We start from the raw sequence: 18,056 nt of genomic DNA, 5'->3' as shown, positions 1-18,056 counted from the left end.
CTGCTGTGCTTGTGTTGTTTATTTTGCTGAAAGCAATAAAACGAGAATTGTGCTTACACGGCAGTGCTGACTATTACAACCCATGCTACTTAGAAATCTCTGCGGCTCATTATCAACACAGAGGAAAATGAAACGCACGTCATGAGCCTGAAACCACATCGTCTCGCCGGCAACATCTGATAAGAATACAATTTGCGGGTTAAAATAATTATTTGACAGCGGTCCTTCCTGTACCCCCTACTTAGCCTAATAGGGATGCTGGGAGGTGCCGCGGCTTTGACGTCAATAACAGGCAGTATCTTCTTTGGGGCTGAGGGATGCATTTCTCTCTCCCTCCCCGGGCGAGTGCGAGGGGGGTGATAAGCCCTGTGAAAGCCAGCTGCAGACCCGGCGTGCGGCTGTGACGACTCCCGTGCGGCAATCATAACTACATACTCATGCACGCTCTCAAAATCACTGCTCTGAAACCGTCCAGGCCGTACACTGATCGTCCTGGTTCTCAGGATCATATTTTCCCCCTTATTCTGGCTGTTCGTCGCTCTTGGGTCCCGTGGGAAAATACAGCATCCAGGCTCTCCTGCGACGCGCTTCCATTCTAGCCTCTTCTGAATGACGGGCGGACGGTTCGACTTCGACGATGGCGGCACATACTGCGGCGGCTGGGAGGATGGAAAAGCCCACGGGCACGGCATCTGCACTGGCCCCAAAGGCCAGGGGGAATACGCCGGTTCCTGGTCCAACGGATTTGAAATAATAGGAGTGTACACATGGCCCAGCGGGAACACATACCAGGGCCACTGGGCTCAGGGCAAGCGGCATGGGCTGGGGGTTGAATCTAAAGGGAAGTGGATGTATCGTGGAGAATGGAGTCATGGGTTTAAGGGTCGATACGGAGTCCGGCAAAGCATAAACACGCCTGCGAGATACGATGGCACATGGAGCAATGGTCTTCAGGACGGTTATGGCATCGAAACTTACGGAGACGGGGGTAAGACCGCGTCGCGTTTAACTACTTAAGCCACGGTCTGAAATTTGATGTTCACAGTAAAGCTTGTTATCATTGCTTGTATTATGAGCGCATCCACTGTAGTGCGACACTACCATAACAGGGTAAAAAGACACCGAATGATGTTGGCGATCATATTTATGGAAATAGACGTACACAACACGAATGTGCTGCAAATGCAAAGCTTGGCAAATATTTGTAATACTTGTTTGTTTAGTAAGTCAGGTGGCACGCATTGGTGCCAGATAGTGTGTTAAAATGACACCACGCAGCCTGGAAATATCACTGCTTTATCAACGATATGGAGACCATATATTTTAGACTTGTCCCTCCCAAGAAAATCTTGTCATTTACAATGTTCGGATAACTTTTACTAGTTGGTATAGGCTAATTGCCAGTCTGGCAGTTAGTTGTTTTAAACAGTGAGATCGTGTTTTCTCCCATTTATGTCAAGCCGAAATGTAGCGCACACGATTGATTTCTTGTTCCGTGATATAAAACTCACTGCTGCCATTTTAATGAACGAGTCCTAGGCGCCTCACTGTACATTATTGACATGGGTCGGCCAGGTCAGTCCGAAACGCTCTCGTAGAGGTCAAGTCTAAAAATAGCTGCATCTCCAACACTTACTACTCGCCAACTGAAAAAAAGAATGAGAAATATCCATCTTCCTATAACTACAGATTAGGGATCGGAGAACTCCGAAGCCACGTCCCCGGAATTACACGTGTCCTTACGGAAATAGTTTAATGTTACTAGTTTAAAGGATCGGGGCTGTAATGTAACGGCGTTGTTATTTTAGGATGTAAATTAAATCCATTTGGTTATCTTGCAGCAGCAGCTGTGATATAACTGCGTGGGTGTTTTCTTCCAAACGGGAATCACTGAAATTGTTTTACAAATCAAATACTAAGAACCTCTTTTTTAGGCTACTGTCAATCGGCGATAAAAAACCTTTGGGGAATCCACTGTTTTTGAGATGAACAGGTGTACTTAATCTTCGACGAATATATTTATACTCATGTGATATGGAGTCATTTCACGCCGACGTGTAAGTAAAATAAATACAAGAAATACGATCGGTGATTTCATGTCCAAGCAAATTATAGGGGTTGTTTTAGGTAGCCTACAGTATAGTAGATCACGGGCCGTTGTCCCGCACGTAGCTGTGTAGGTGTCCAGAATTTGTTATTAATTTATATTTTATGGGTAAAGTACAGCCATTGTCATTTAACAAATGGCTAATGAAATTTTCTAGGCAAATTGAACGGTAAGTTATTTATCTCCATTATTGTAGTTGTCATGCATCTAATTATCTGCTGTAATAGTGTCTATATACCTTCTCAAGTACCACCAGATATAACTGATGGGGCGTGTTTAACGGGGACACTGTACGTAAAGTTTTTTTCATTTTAATGTAAAAGATGCTGCGCTGATTTTAGCGGAAGACCTTAATGTTAATTTAACATAATAATGAAAATACTCACCGTTTTATTAATTATCTAATAAAATCAACAGATATTCACGAGTCGTGTAGGCTTATCATTTGGCCATGGTTTTAATAATAACAATAATAATTTGAAAACGCTGGAGTCTCTTAAACAAGAGTCCAGCACTGGTTGGCCCTGACCCCCCGAACCTTCACCCTCATGGTCAGAAGCATAGCTCTTAATCACTTCGCCCCCTGCTGTGAGTACGGCACACCAGCTGGCCGGGAGATTCAAGAGAAGATTGATTTGTACTGTACTTCTCAAGATCCAGTAGAGCTTAGATACTGTGAAAGCTTCTGACTTCTTATTTTACAAATCACAAAATCGGCAGTTAAATGCTTTCAGTGACTGTTCCCGTTTTGATTATTCTTTTACTGTTAAGACGGGGTTTGCTTGTTTTTTTTTAACTAAAGGGAGGTTTAGAATCTGCGTTATGAGTGGATGTGATGGTTTTTACGTTTTCGATGACATCGTGAGAGTCGCCCCATGCTCCTGAGAAGCCCCCATCCAGTCCATATGAGATGGACATCACCATGTCCAGAATCTGCCTTCTGCTTTAGTCTGGCCAGATATTCTTTCATTGGCTTCAAGTCAGCAGTAATAGACTTGTCATCAGAAAATATATATATGTTTTATTACAGCTCTCATTATATAAGGCGGAATTCTGCCTTGTATAAATTTTAATTCTTTATTTGAGCAGAGCAAGTGTGCAGATTAAATCAAAGCCAAGCTGTACGTGTAGCAGATTAAATTATATGTGTGAAATGGAAAGTGGGACTTTCACTTTAATTCTACTTCTTGGTATCTTTCTGATATATATCTGTACCTAAACTGAACATATATAAGCTGTAGTCCCTTGAAACCTCACAGTTATCCCACCAGTACCTAATCTGTGCCCCACCTGTACCCCATCTGTACCCCACCTGTACCCCACCTGTACCCCACCTGTATCCCACCTGTAAGCCAGCTGTACTCCTTCTAACCCTCATCTGCACAATAGCTGTAGTCCTCATAAACCTGTATCCCACTTGAACCCTAGTGCAGCGATTCTCAGCCCATGGGGTCGTGACTGAAATTTGGGTCGTGGCAAGTTCTGAAAGGCTTGTGAGAATGTAAGCATTTTAAAACTACCAAGCTCATATGCTGATCTGTGATCAGATTTCCCAGCCCCAATCCTAGAATTAACCTATATAAATGGGTTCTTGGGTCTGCAAATGCTTAGGGCAAAACTAGCGAACACTCAACCAATCAAAGAAGCCAAACCCCAGATGCTTAATTTCAAATTCACTGGCACATCCAATCATATTTGTGCAATAGGTAGAGGGCACTGCATGCTTGATCATAGCGTTAATTTAAACCTATACTTGATATAGGGTTTCGACTGAGCTGGCATGGTAAAAATTGGGTTGTGGTGCAAAAAAGGTTGAGATTCACTGCCCTATCTGTATTCCTCCTACACTGTCAGAGAAAAGGATACCAATTTATACCCTTCCTTGTCACTGGGGCTGTATCCTCAAGGGTCTGCCAGTTGTACCCTTAGCTGTAGGTAATTGCACCTTTTAAGGTACAGAAATGGACTCTCAGGAACACCCCTAAGGTAGGAACAGTATTAATGTACCATTGAGGGTACAGCCCCAGTGACAGCAAAGGTACACACTGGTACCCTTTCTCTGACAGTTTAAACCTGTATCCTACCTTCCCCGTAGTTGTAGTCTCCCTGAATCTGTACCCCACCTGTAGTTCTCCTAACCCTCAGCTGTCCTCCACCTCCATCCATGGTAACTATGGCCTCCGCCTTTCTGACAGGTACATACCAAGGTCAGTGGATGGGCGGCATGCGTCACGGCTACGGCGTGCGGCAGAGCGTCCCTTACGGCATGGCGACAGTCATCTGCTCGCCCCTCCGCACCTCGCTGGCGTCACTGCGCAGCGAGCAGAGCAACGGCAACGTCCTCCAGGAACCGGCCGCCGACAACCCAGCCAGCGGGAGGGGCGGCTTCGTGCTCAACGTGCACAGCGACAGTGAAGTCGGGGCCAAGAAAAAGGGGCTCTTCCACCGAGGGGCGCTGTTCGGGAGCCTAAAGCAGCTGCGCAAGTCCGAGTCGCGCTCGTCGCTCTCCAGCAAGCGCAGCTCCGCCCGCAGCGACGGCACCATGAGTCGCATCAGTTCCAGCGACGGCAACTCGAGCCTGAGCTACGGGGAGGGCGCCGAGGACGAGCCGGCCACCGGGGACAATGTGGACGCCACCACCACCGAGACCTACATGGGCGAATGGAAAAACGACAAGCGCAACGGCTTCGGCGTCAGCGAGCGCTCCAACGGCATGAAATACGAGGGAGAGTGGTCGAACAACCGTCGCCACGGTTACGGCACCACGCTGTTCCCCGACAGCACCAAAGAGGAGGGGAAGTACAAAAACAACGTGCTGGTGCGTGGCATCAGGAAGCAGCTCATCCCGCTGAAAAACCCCAAGACGAAGGAGAAGGTGGACCGGGCCGTGGAGGGAGCCAAGCGCGCAGCGGCCGTAGCAAGAACTAAAGTGGAAATAGCAACTTCTAGGTGAGTGGAGACAGGCTGGGCCAGCTAAATGCGAAGCACGACAGAGGCGGCAGGGTTTTCATTTCTCATTCGGTCTTATTCACCTTGGATGTGGAAGTGTTTTTTTGCAGACCTTGGATTCCCAGCATGCTTTGCACGAGAAGGCATCTTGTGTCTACTTTGATTTTCCAGCACTCTACTTGCAGGGAGATGTCTTGTATCTGCTTTGGTTTCCGAACATGCTTGGTGCAGGGAGATCTCCTGTATCCACTTTGGTTTCCTAGCATTGTCTGAGTGGGGAGATGTATTATACGTAGCCTGCTTTCACAACATGACTTCTTATCCCGTAACTTGGAGATGTGCTGTTACTACCTACTCCAAATGCAGACGTGGCTTTTCTATGCACATGAACTTTTCGTGGCACTCTGGCCACCAGAAAAAAAATCTCACACTGGTTCTTTTGAACTAGTGTGGTGCTGAGGTATCAATCCCCAGTATGGCTGCACTCAGGTTCTCATCCCTGAGGTGGTCTGTCATGTGGTGGGTGCTGTAATCACTCTACTCTACAGTAGTTTATACAGTACTGTACAACAGCACTCAGTCAAAGTTATGCCCATGAAGGTAATGCTGATAAGAAAGTGGAATCTGGATTCCCAGTCTTAGACTCGCCCCAGGACACTAAAAGCCATGCTGTAACATTTAATACTATAATAGCATTTTTTTTTTACATATGTAAACCTACTGCAAAGCAGAATTCTGTGGCAGGGTACCGCACTCCACCATTAAAGGATTTCTAGTACTTACCATGCATTTTCTGAGAAAGGATTTGGGATTTGAAGGTTTTGAACACTTACTACTATGCATCTATTTGATTATGAAGGGAGGACTTAGAGACAGGGATTTGGGCTGACAATGACAATGACAATGACAATGACAGACTTTTGCATGATACACATCTAAATCCCCTTTATGACACACAGATTAAGGAAGTGAAGGCGTCCGGGTGGGGGGGTGTGGGTGTATACTACTTTTGACTCAGTGTGTACCTAAAACGGTTGACTATACAATCACTAAATAAAGAAGCAAAGACTCACAAACGTGAGTGTGAATGCTTGTGATGACGGCATCCAGTGTCATCCAGTGGCAGCAAGTGGCAGCGGGTGACAATATGTGCTTTGTGTGCCTCTGTCCTGCCTCACGCTGTCCTCCTGTACTGTTACCTCTTTCCTGACCAAAAAGACTATTATTATCATAAGCCAGGCTCTGACTTTCTTGGGCAGGATGTTGAGTGAATCTTCTAAGTTTATCTGTGATTAAGGAGTAAAGCAGCCCAAGGAACAATCTATGCTTCCTATTAGCCTGGAGTACGTAACCCCCCCCCCCCCCCCCCCTCAGCCACTGGTATAACACTGAGACACTGAGACATTCTTACCCACTGAGGAATGTAGCTACTGATACAAAAAACGGCTGGTTACTATCCGGGCCACTGCCACATACGACGCTTCTCCACTGGCATACAGGAACCGAGCCGTACCCGAGCCGTACCCGAGCCGTACCCGAGCCGTACCGTCAAGAGAGGCTAGTCGCAGCGCGGTTCCGGCTCTCTTCGGTTTCCCACTGCAGAAGGGCCGGCTCGGTAAAGACGCTGCCAGGTTTGGAGAGCGACAGTGACGTAAAACCGGAGTGACGCTTATTTACTGTTCAAACGGTATGTATCATGATTTACTACGTGCTAACTTCCTCATTTTCAAGCGCGTCTGTGAGAATCGCCATGTCATGTTAGCATCAAATGCTAGCGGGATTAACATTCACTTTCGTAAATTTGCATTCCGAATCCATTTTTTGCAAGTAGTAGTCCTGAATTTTTCAAGATACATTATGATGCGTGATACTACTAATATTGAATAATATATAGAATATATTAGTTTTTTCCTTCTAATAATCCATGGGCAGAACATTGGTATCCCCATGCAATCTCTTTGACCAATCAGACGGCGGTGATGTAACCAGCTCAGTTTGTCGCGCTTTCAGCCTTGCTAGTAAGCTGGCCATGTCAGCGCAGTTACAGTTTGGGTACGGCTCTCATACTTTACCATGGAAAACTGCCAGCTAACAATTCGACTCAGTTACAGCTCGGTTCTTAGTGGTAGTGGAAAAGCGCCAATAGTTGCCCACTGATACCACTGCGGTCAGTGATACCACTGCGGTCACTGATATCACCACTGATCCAATCTCGTCGTCTTTACATGTCATATATCTGCTGATAAAGCACATTACCTCAGGCATAAAATAAATAAGTTCCTTTGGCCATTTTGAGAAATAACATTGGTTAGCTAAAAGAGCATAAGCTTGGGAAGTGTCACTCTAGGAACATTGAACGGGGGGTGCATGGCTGCTGAGAGGATTTACTCAATCCCTCATTCAGTCTGAGTCTGGGTGTCTAGTGAAGACAGCCTTTTACACCCATCCAATTTCATTTGTGTGATAGCAAAGTACATTACATTTCAAATCCTATTACTCACATTTGCACATTAGACCCTGGTGAGAATTAAGAACTGTAATTATAGCTGTGATCGTCTCTAGTGGCAGACGGTTCATTCCAGGTGTATCATTGCCACTTACAGCTTAATGGATGAGGCTAGCAGCCCTACACAGGCTCACACTATGGCACTTGTGGGGCACGAACATACACACAGCCCATATTTGTCCTACAATATTTGAAAAGTTGTTTTAAAACCTCTTTGCATCCTTCATTATCTGTGTAAAACTGTAATACAGAAGGAATAGGTTACCTGCAGTTCAATGACACTTAAGCGGGTCACTGAGAAGTTGTTGTCTTCCTATGGAGGGAATGTGTGTGGCACTTACTAGGTGTCTTACAGGGACGTGGGTCATGTGATGCACCACCCATCCTGGAGTCCCAGTGGATGAGCGTTGCCATAGTGATCGTTCACTCATCTTATTTGGTCTCCTATTATGCTAATTGCTTGTTCTTGGTCATCTATATATGTGTTATTCTGATACATTAATCAGTAATAGTTATGCGGCTTTGCCGATGCAGGGTACGGGAAGTTTTTTTTGCCTTATATTTGGACATAACTGTTCACCGATATTTTAGAAAATTTAATGTTAATTGTAATTTATATAAATTACACAAACTTTCCATTATCTTGGATATGGTCAGAGGGAGCCTGGACTGTAGGAATCAAAGCAGTGGGACACCCTGGACAGGATTCCAGGCCACATGCACACTACAAGAAATTTAGAGAAAGCAGGGAGCCTAACTGCATGTCTTTGGACTAGGGCAATAAACCCACACAACATAGGAAGAACATGCAGGGGCGGGATTTGAACCCACAGTGCTGGACATAGGCGGTAACAGTGCTGCCCACTGAGCCACCCAATAAAACCTGACTCATTATTTATGTAATTAAAGTTTTTTTATGGTTCTCTGTCTCACTCCTGCCTCATTTTTTTCCCTCCCAAATATCTGCACTGAGTTAGCCAGCCTGTGTGTGGGAGTAGGCTATTGCATTGAGTGACATCTGGGAGTGGGGGGTGGGGTGGGGGGGGGGGGGGTGGCTGCTCTGAGACATGCAGAGCTTGAGGGGACATTATATGCAGGGATGAAATTCAAGAACGGGCTAATTTTAGAGGTGTGCTTTACTGGACACCCCTTCAGTGAGGAGCGGGCTTGGCTGGGGTTGGGGGGGGGGGGAGAGGAGAGGAGGGGAGGGGCTTCCACTCCGGGCTACGTCCCACCGAGAGCCACCCAGCCAGGGTACTGGCAGGTCTAAACGGACCTCACCTTCTCCAATGTCATACCATCCTTTACATCTTTCGAGAGCAAAGGACCTGGAATAAATTAGCACTAGGAAACAGGTGTTTGTTGTGTTTAAAAGAAAAACAATATTTGGGTTTCAGTAGCGAAATATCAGTCCATGTGCTGTACATATTTGCCTTATTAAAATGTATTTCAGCACGTGCTTAAATGTGATCAAAAACATACTCTTGGAAATTAGCTAAGTTTTGATTAAGATTTTAATAAATACTGTTGTAATAATACAAAACATTTGAAGAAAATGGCACACCACAGGATAAGTGTGAACCTTTCACGTTGTACTTATAAGAGGAAGCAACAGTAGGCATGATTTATTTTTCATAAAAAGCTATGCAAAATTTTATATTGTATTGGAATAAACTAATAATCCCGTGGGATCCACTAGAATGCACTTGGATTGGGTGATGTTCCACTAGAATGCACCAGGATTGGCTGGTGTGCCATTAGAATGTACCAGGATTGGCTGGTGTTCCACTAGAATGCACCAGGATTGGCTGGTGTGCCATTAGAATGCACCAGGATTGGCTGGTGTTCCATTTGAATGAACCATGATTGGCTGATGTTCCACTAGAATGCAGCAGGATTGGCTGGTGTTCCACTAGATTGCACCGGGATTGGCTGGTGTTCCACTAGAATGAACCAGGATTGGCTGGTGTTCCACTAGACTGCACTGGGATTGGCTGGTGTTCCACGAGAATGAACCAAGATTAGCTAGTGTTCCTCTAGAATGCACCTGGATTGGCTGGTGTTCCACTAGAATGCACCAGGATTGGCTGGTGTTCCACTAGAATGAACCATGATTGGCTGATGTTCCACTAGAATGCCCCAGGATTGGCTGGTGTTCCACTAGAATGCACCAGGATTGGCTGGTATTCCACTAGAATGCACCAGGACTGGCTGGTGTTCCATTTGAATGAACCATGATTGGCTGATGTTCCACTAGAATGGCTGGTATTCCACTAGAATGCACCAGGATTGGCTGGTGTTCCACGAGAATTAACCATGATTGGCTGATGTTCCACTAGAATGCCCCAGGATTGGCTGGTGTTCCACTAGAATGGCTGGTATTCCACTAGAATGCACCAGGACTGGCTGATGTTCCATTTGAATGAACCATGATTGGCTGATGTTCCACTAGAATGCACCAGGATTGGCTGGTGTTCCATGAGAATGAACCATGATTGGCTGATGTTCCACTAGAATGCACCAGGATTGGCTGGTGTTCCACGAGAATGAACCAAGATTAGCTACTGTTCCTCTAGAATGCACCAGGATTGGCTGGTGTTCCATTTGAATGAACCATGATTGGCTGATGTTCCAGTGGAATGCATTGGGATTGGCTGGTGTTCCACTAGACTGCACCGGGATTGGCTGGTGTTCCACTAGAATGAACCAGGATTGGCTGGTGTTCCACTAGACTGCACCAGGATTGGCTGGTGTTCCATTAGAATGCACCAGGATTGGCTGGTGTTCCACGAGAATGCACCAGGATTGGCTGGTATTCCACTAGAATGCACCAGGATTGGCTGGTGTTCCACGAGAATGAACCAAGATTAGCTAGTGTTCCTCTAGAATGCACCTGGATTGGCTGGTGTTCCACTAGAATGCACCAGGATTGGCTGGTGTTCCACTAGAATGAACCATGATTGGCTGATGTTCCATTAGAATGCCCCAGGATTGGCTGGTGTTCCACTAGAATGCACCAGGATTGGCTGGTATTCCACTAGAATGCACCAGGACTGGCTGGTGTTCCACTACAATGAACCAAGATTGGCTGGTGTTCCACTAGACTGCACCGGGATTGGCTGGTGTTCCACTAGAATGAACCATGATTGGCTGATGTTCCACTGGAATGCATTGGGATTGGCTGGTGTTCCACTAGAATGCACCGGGATTGACTGGTGTTCCACTAGCATGAACCGTGATTGGCTGGTGCTCCCCTGAATGCACTGGGATTGGCTGGTGTTCGACTGGGATGCACTGATATTGGTATTACTACTTTTAATTATAACAGAGTAAATCAGGACTTATTGGAAGTTCTCCTTAGTATTGTCTGTCATTAGGCCACCAATTGCTGCGTGGGTGATGTGTGTGGCAGACAAAATAGCGTTCTGTGGTGAGGAGTGTGTGGCATTTGCTCAGAGCTTGAGTGTTTATGTGCATGCATGCGTGCTGTCATACTGCACTGGTGTTGGGACTCCCTTTGTCGCTTAGTGATTGGGTGCAGGCAGCTCACCGCTGTGGCTCCGTTCCCCCTCCAGGACAGCTCATGCCAGGGCCAAGGCTGATGCCGCTGACCAGGCTGCCCAGGCCGCCATCCAGGACTCGCTAATTGCCAGAGCAATGGCCAAGGACCTCTCTCCGAACTTCCACCAACCAGGTAAGCTTGGGGGATCATAGGGGCAGTGGTGGGGCTTATACACTTAGAGGTGAACCTTCACTTCAATTCAATTTATACATTTATTCGGATAAAAATTACTGTCATATAACTAGGTATCCATTTGGCAGTTCTGAGATCATCCTAAATGCCTCTGGACACTAAACACCCCTTACTGGATTCAGGGACCGATATGAAGTGTTTTGTCAGGGTCACCATTTTGTGTCAAACATAACAATGTTGGCATTCAAAGAGGTATATTAAAGGTATTCTGTGCCCTCTCATTTCAGATATCTGGTAGCTTAATTATTTCAGTCTGTGGTGCAAAAATTGCATTTGTATGCATTATGGGCTTATCTTCAAGTTAGGTAGACTGATTATTTAAAATCATGGCCTGGAAATGTTATACTGTAGGTGTTATGAATAATCTCCAGATATGCATTATCTTTTCAGGCCCTGATTATGTCAAACAGAAATACAGTGAAACTGAAGAAATTACAGAAGTTCCCAAGGAAAAGCCGAAAGGCAAATCGGCTTCTGATAGCCCCCATTTCTACCGCAAAGGAACCACCCCCAACCACTCGCCCGGCCACACTCCTCCACCCTCCCCCCGTGGCAGCCAGAAGAAGCAGCACCAAGGCCTGCTCAGCAAGCTGATCCGAGAGAACAAGCCCTCCACCACCAGCCAAAATCCGGATGCCATCATTAGCAAAGCGGCACCTCAACAGGTGAGGATTGAAGCTCCGCCCTCAAACCCACCCCGGAGGATAGAACCAGCACAGGTGAGCAGCCCAGGTAACGGGCAGATTCTCAGACAATACCACAGCTACCGGGTGAAGACCGTGGTGAAGATCCCGCCAGAGGAACCCGTAGAAGAAGAGGAGCCAGTCCAAACGAGCCCAACTAGCTTGGTAAGAATGCCTCCGCCAGTCGTCAGGTCCTTCCACACGCCCACGCCCAAACCTGTGCCTGTAAAGCCAGCGGCCGCAGAAACCAGAGTGGAGCCGAAATTGAAGAAACAGGAGTCCTTGAAGCCAAGGAGTCTTGCAGAAACCAAGAAGGCTAGCATGGACGTGCCCAGCGAGAACACAGAGGAGGAATCGGTGAGTACCTGGGGGGTGGCTGAGATACCTATGTGGCACAGGCTTATTGAGCTGGCCTTTACGCAGAAGAGTTTCCAGAAAGCGCAGCATTTGACCAATAAATATGCATTAATTATCTAATCCATTAGCGCCACAACGGCAGTTATAACAGTTACTTTAGCATTATTAGCTTCCATTGCACTAGCCACACTGAAGTGTAAAGGGCTACCAGAGTTAGCTTCAAGGTTCTACTGTTCCACAAAGAAATCATCTATCTATTTCCTAGCCACTTCTCATGGGACTTTTCTGAGCAGGTATTTCTCCTGAACGTCTTCCTCCTGTTTTACCTTTGCAGGGTCCAAACTCTATTTTGGTTGCCCTCGTGATGCTTCTGAATATCGGTCTAGCGATTATTTTCGTTCACTTCCTGACATGATGGGTGTGCAACTCGGGTAAGTGCTCATGCCACACGGCATATGGAGACATGCATGCGGCGTATCTTTAGCTTGTGGTGCTGCTGTTTGCTAAACACAGCGTATCTTTAGCATGTGGTACTGCTATACGCAGCATTTCTTTAGCATGTGGCGCTGTACCCGTAGCCTTTCTTTAGCATTTGCTGCTATCTGCTAAACGCAGAATTTTGTTAGCGTGTGGTGTTGCTATCTGCTAAATGCAGCATTTCTTTAGAGTATCGTGCTGCTATCCACTAAACGCAGCATTTCTTTAGCATGTGACGGTTCTATCGCGTTTACACAATTTCCACTGAACCATGGTCTATTTTGTGATCCCATTGGCCCGGAGGGAAAGAGGCTCACATTTTAATTGGCTGTAGAAAATAACACCCCAACGGTGAAAACTGAGTGCTCATGAACCATCTAGTAAATTGAATTTATATTCAATTTAAAATTTTAAAAAAATGACAGATAACTGCAGAGTTGATACCAGTTGTGAAGTTTGCAAATGTTGGCTAATGAAAATGAGTGGTAGATCATAGCTAAAATTTTGTCACACAGTTGGGGGCGTGCTTTACTGAACCTGGGGTGGAAATAGGGTACACGCATTGCTATCTGCTAAAAGCAGCATATCCTTAGTGTGCAGTATTGCTGTCCAGTGCTTGTTTCTTGAGTGCGCCTGCATGAAAGGTCCTTGCTTGTACTCATAGAAAGCTGCAGCTGAATACTGCTCCGGATAGTGATCGAGCCCTCTAACCACTTTCACCCTTCAGTTGGAGTCGCCTTTTAGAAACAATGAAGCAGGCAAAGGCAGAGGACGGAAGCTACACCCAGGCCGGGGCGTGTGGGCGGCCGAGCGCTGGGGAACCCAAGCAGCTGATCGTCGCCCCGGCTGCACACACGCGCAGCTCCTCCCCTTGTCTGGATGTGCTGGACATCCAGGAGACGCCGTGTGACAGAGGCCGACAGCTGCCGGGCTATTTTACGGCATGACGCGGCGGTAGCGAGATATGCGAGCGGCTGCCAGAAGGAGACATCAAACGCACCCAGATGTGCCAATCACCAGGCTAAGCCCCGCCCCCACAGGGCAGGCCCTCCCCCAAGTCCTCTCTGAAATCAGGATACTCCGATATGATATGCATGGTAGTTTTAATAGCTTTATGTCTTGTTTCTGTTGGCCGTTAAGTACTATATTTATTTTGCTTGGATTGTGATCAATTTAAATAGTCGTCTTTTCTATGGGCAATGTAATAATCAAAACAATACATAAAATATTCTAAATATTAATGAAAGTGCAATATTGAAAATGGTTTCTACATTTGGTCAATGACTTTATCATACCCCATAATAATTGTTTTCAAATTAATTTATTGTACAAAAACCATTGGTGGAAGGCAGCTTTCTGGTCATATTTGATTGGCTTTCACAGAAAGCACGTCTTCGGTGGTATCTTATTGGCTCATTTGGAAGGCAGCTCTGTAGTGCTGTTTGGTTGGTCGTTATGTAAAGCAGCTCTGCAGCAAGTTTGGTTGGTCATTATGTGAAGTAGCTTTGTACTGATATTTGATTACCTCCTGAGAGAAGCTCTGTGAGGCTGCGTGGTCAGTCGTCATAGAAAGTAGTTCAGAGCTTCTGCAGTGAGGATTGGTTGGCTCATTTGTACGGATTGTTGGCCTGCCTGTAACTCAGGCAGGAATCTGATATCTTAAATATTTGAGTGATTTTAAATACCGCAAATAAATTGTCAGAGTATGTTGTAACACGGGCAGTAACTTTCATGCATGGAATTTTTGTAGAATGATTAAATATTGCTTCTAGTGTTTCATCAGAAATCTGAAAGGCAGGTAAGCAGGTAGGTGAACTTTAGAAAGCCTTATAGCTCAGGACTGGTGCTCATAAGCATGTTGTGAGAGCGGAGACTCGCTATTTCAGTTATTCCAGGAACGTGGTGGTGAACACGTTCAGGGAGAGCGACATGGTGCGTGAAAGCCTCCACGGATCAGATGCCTTCACAGTGTTTTATTGCACTAAAGTTTACCTCAGCAAAAAAAAAAAGAAAGAATAAAACTATAGTCCTCAGATGGGAAGAAGAGTTTGTCTTAATCGTGCTGTGTGTGTATGTGTGTGCGTGTGAGCCGTTGGACTGCCATAATCTTTAGACAGGATTTTAAAGTGCATTTGGTCTAGCTGTTGGTACAGCTTGGCGTGTCTGTGAGCTATTCTCACAAAAGAATAGTTTATACATTGTATACAGAGTTTATTTAAATAAAGATTATTTATACATCATATAAAAAGTGTAGTATACATAGATATAAAATATTTAAACAAGGGCTTAAGAAAGCTTCTCTGTTCTTATGCTTCTATTTTATTTATATTTTGCATGGTTTATTTTCAGTTAAATGTTTCAAGGCATTGTGGGAAATCTTTGCCAGAAGGTAGTTTTGTAGCACCTGTAGCATGTAGCCACTAGCCGCAAGGGCACGCCCGTGCAGTAATGAGAGAGCGATGCCACCTGAAGAAGGAGAACTACCATCTGAGAGATGCCACGAAAGCCACCGCGATGTTTCACACATTTAAAGCACACTACTCTAACTGTGATGAGCTCTGATGTCAACACGCGTCTCACTATCTAACCAGTCTCTTCACAATGCTCTGTACATGGCTGTATTGTTTTACTTTATTTTTTTTTTGTTATTAATTTGAACCAGTTTTCTCACAAAAGTGCTGTAATTGTTAAAAAGTATTTGGGCTATTTGTGTGTGTTTTTTTTTTTTAATAATTGCACATGTTGCTGTCATTTATACATAAAATATATAGAATTTCTAAAGCATTTTTACAGAGCACAATCCCAAATCTGTTGGTATTTTTCTAAATTATCAATTATTGTATTTTAGCTTTTCAAATAATTTGTTTATAATTGGACAATGTATTATACATTTCATTTGACTATAACAAACTTGTTTGTAATTATACACTGTTTGGTTATATATGTGTGTGTATATATATATGTATGTATGTATGTATGTATATATATATATATATATATATATATATATATATATATATATATATATATATACACACACACACACACACACACACATATATATATACATACACCACATTTTGAACTTCAACCAAATGTCTTTAAAAATCGTACTATTTGAATAAAACTGCACCACTGTCTGAAAGGTGTGGATAAGCCATTCTGTGCTTTCTCGCCGTTTCGCTTTCTGTTCACGGCCACGGGACGCTGTCAGGGCTGTTCAGTCTCTCTCCCCACGTCTGTGTTGCCTCACCTCCTCCCCCGGAATGAGACATCCTGAGGTCAACGGGCTCCCCATCGAACAGCCGCCCTGCCAGGCAGAGCCTCGAGCCAATACCACTCCGGCGTTGGCGCGGTTACCCTGGCAACCTCGACCCACCCGCTGGCAGACCGAGGCGGCAGCTTGGCTGGCGGGGCTGTGATGTGCGTCGCCATGGCGCCGAGTCCCACGTGCGGACGACAGCCAGAAATTCTAATTGACGTTATAGCGGTCCCGTGTCGCGAGGAAACGCAAGCTGTGCGCCGGCCTCCGACAGACGAGGCTCTGAAACACACGCCGGGCGGGAGAATGGTGCTCCGCTCGTCACCGGGCCGGTTTAACCCACTTCCCATTGGCTGCTTTACCGATTCCCATCGGGCGAAGGCAGGTGGTGTCGGATGGCACGTAATCATCCTACTCTGAGTGGGCTTGCGGGCTTGTTTTCCCGAAGCTCGGCTCACACGCATGCCAGACTAAGAGTAGCACACAGCAGAGCCCATGTCTCAGATTGATGTCACTTAAAACTTAAGATCCCCTCAGCCATCCATCTTTCTGCTGAGGCCCTGAACAGCCTGGCTCGTGCTCCTTGGCCAGACCTCCCACGGCCCTAAAATTAGCCCGTTGCTGGAACGCTGAGGGCCCGTCTTGCATGGCCAGCTCGCCGCAAACTGCCATGACAGCTCCGGCAGAAGTGAGCCCGCCTGTTTCCATACGGGTCACACTCAACAGCAACACAACACCGGCAGTGACCTTAAAAAGCATCAGCCCCATACAGTATGTATATACATTGGCTTTATATAGCTGTCCACAGAGCTGCTGTTCTGCGCTTGTATATTACAGGTATTTGGTACCAGTCATCTCATAAACCTACTGTTAGTGCATAATCAGCACAAAATAAAGTCAGGAAAGTGATGCTTTCTGCAGTGTTACTTCATACATACAACTGTAAAATAACGCATTCCACTGTATCATTACACACTATGCTGCACAATGTGGCACAGAAATGCTGAACGTTTATTCATAATCTCTTTAAGAACCACAGCTGAAGGTTGGTTAGAATTAAAGAACTTACAAACTCATTATCTTGAAATAGGCAGCAATATAAAGATAGAAAATAGGGAGCCACTGTTGATAGGTACTACAACAGGAAATACAGAAACAAACATTCCCCCCAAAAATGGAGAATTAAAGAGAACCGCCTGCGTAAGACAGACATGGAGGATGCAGGAAGGGCGTTGGTGTAGCTCACACGGCTGACATCTTTGTTGGAGATGTGGGATTTAGCTTTCCTGTCAGTAATAGGGGGGTTTTCAACTGATTTCCAGCTAGCAAATGTCGTTATGCTGACAAGCACGGCGAACCAGGTGAGGTGTAAAAGCTGATGAGGTCACAAAGGTAAGATGGTGCTGTCTCCTCAACAAGCCTGCAGAGATAGCGTGATAGATGCTCTAACAGGTGGGCTCAAAGATAGATGCTCAGCATGCGCAAAACGTGAATGATTTTGGAGATGAAAACAACGACAAATGCAGCAGGTGTTTTGGAGAAGCCAAAGAGAGACCTAATCCCTGCTAACAATTTTTCGTTCTTGGAACAATTACTGAACATTACAATTAAGGTATGGAAACGTTCATAGTGTTCAGTTTTCCTGACGTCCCCATGACGTTATCCCACTACTACACATACTACTACAGTAAGACAAATAATATAGGAACAAATACAGACACTTAATGGCCTAGCTGGTTAAATACCACCCGGACTTACGACCAGCACTCCAACCAGTCATCTCAGTGTTACGCATCTTATCTCGCATCACTTTTTCTCAGTCTCAGTCTTGTTCCCGCAGCCGGTCAATATTCGCAATCTCCAAGACTGCAAATTTTGTCTATATATTTATTCTTTATTGTGCACCCCACAGTACTGTATAAGATGCCGGTAAAAATAAGGAAAAATAATTACCTGCTACC

The 18,056-nt window shown here is 45.5% G+C and overlaps 1 protein-coding gene across 1 annotated transcript; it reads left to right on the top strand.

The window, feature by feature from the left end:
* The first annotated feature begins 289 nt into the window (after window positions 1-289).
* On the top strand, window positions 290-16,572 carry jph1b (junctophilin 1b). Its single transcript, XM_049010082.1, has 6 exons — window positions 290-988; window positions 4,303-5,056; window positions 11,138-11,256; window positions 11,707-12,356; window positions 12,691-12,787; window positions 13,561-16,572. The coding sequence occupies exons 1-5, from the start codon at window positions 610-612 to the stop codon at window positions 12,769-12,771; spliced, it is 1,983 nt and encodes a 660-aa protein (XP_048866039.1). The 5' UTR covers window positions 290-609; the 3' UTR covers window positions 12,772-12,787; window positions 13,561-16,572.
* The last annotated feature ends 1,484 nt before the right edge of the window (window positions 16,573-18,056 follow it).

Source organism: Brienomyrus brachyistius, chromosome 4, assembly GCF_023856365.1.
Source record: "Brienomyrus brachyistius isolate T26 chromosome 4, BBRACH_0.4, whole genome shotgun sequence".
Classification (NCBI taxonomy): domain Eukaryota; kingdom Metazoa; phylum Chordata; class Actinopteri; order Osteoglossiformes; family Mormyridae; genus Brienomyrus; species Brienomyrus brachyistius.
This window is presented reverse-complemented; position numbering and strand designations above follow the sequence as displayed.

Coding starts and splice junctions, on each gene's coding strand:
- jph1b (XM_049010082.1), top strand. CDS start 610: ATGACGGGCGGACGGTTCGACTTCGACGATGGCGGCACATACTGCGGC. Junction 989..4,302: donor CGAAACTTACGGAGACGGGG/GTAAGACCGCGT, acceptor CCTTTCTGACAG/GTACATACCAAGGTCAGTGG. Junction 11,257..11,706: donor TCCGAACTTCCACCAACCAG/GTAAGCTTGGGG, acceptor TTATCTTTTCAG/GCCCTGATTATGTCAAACAG.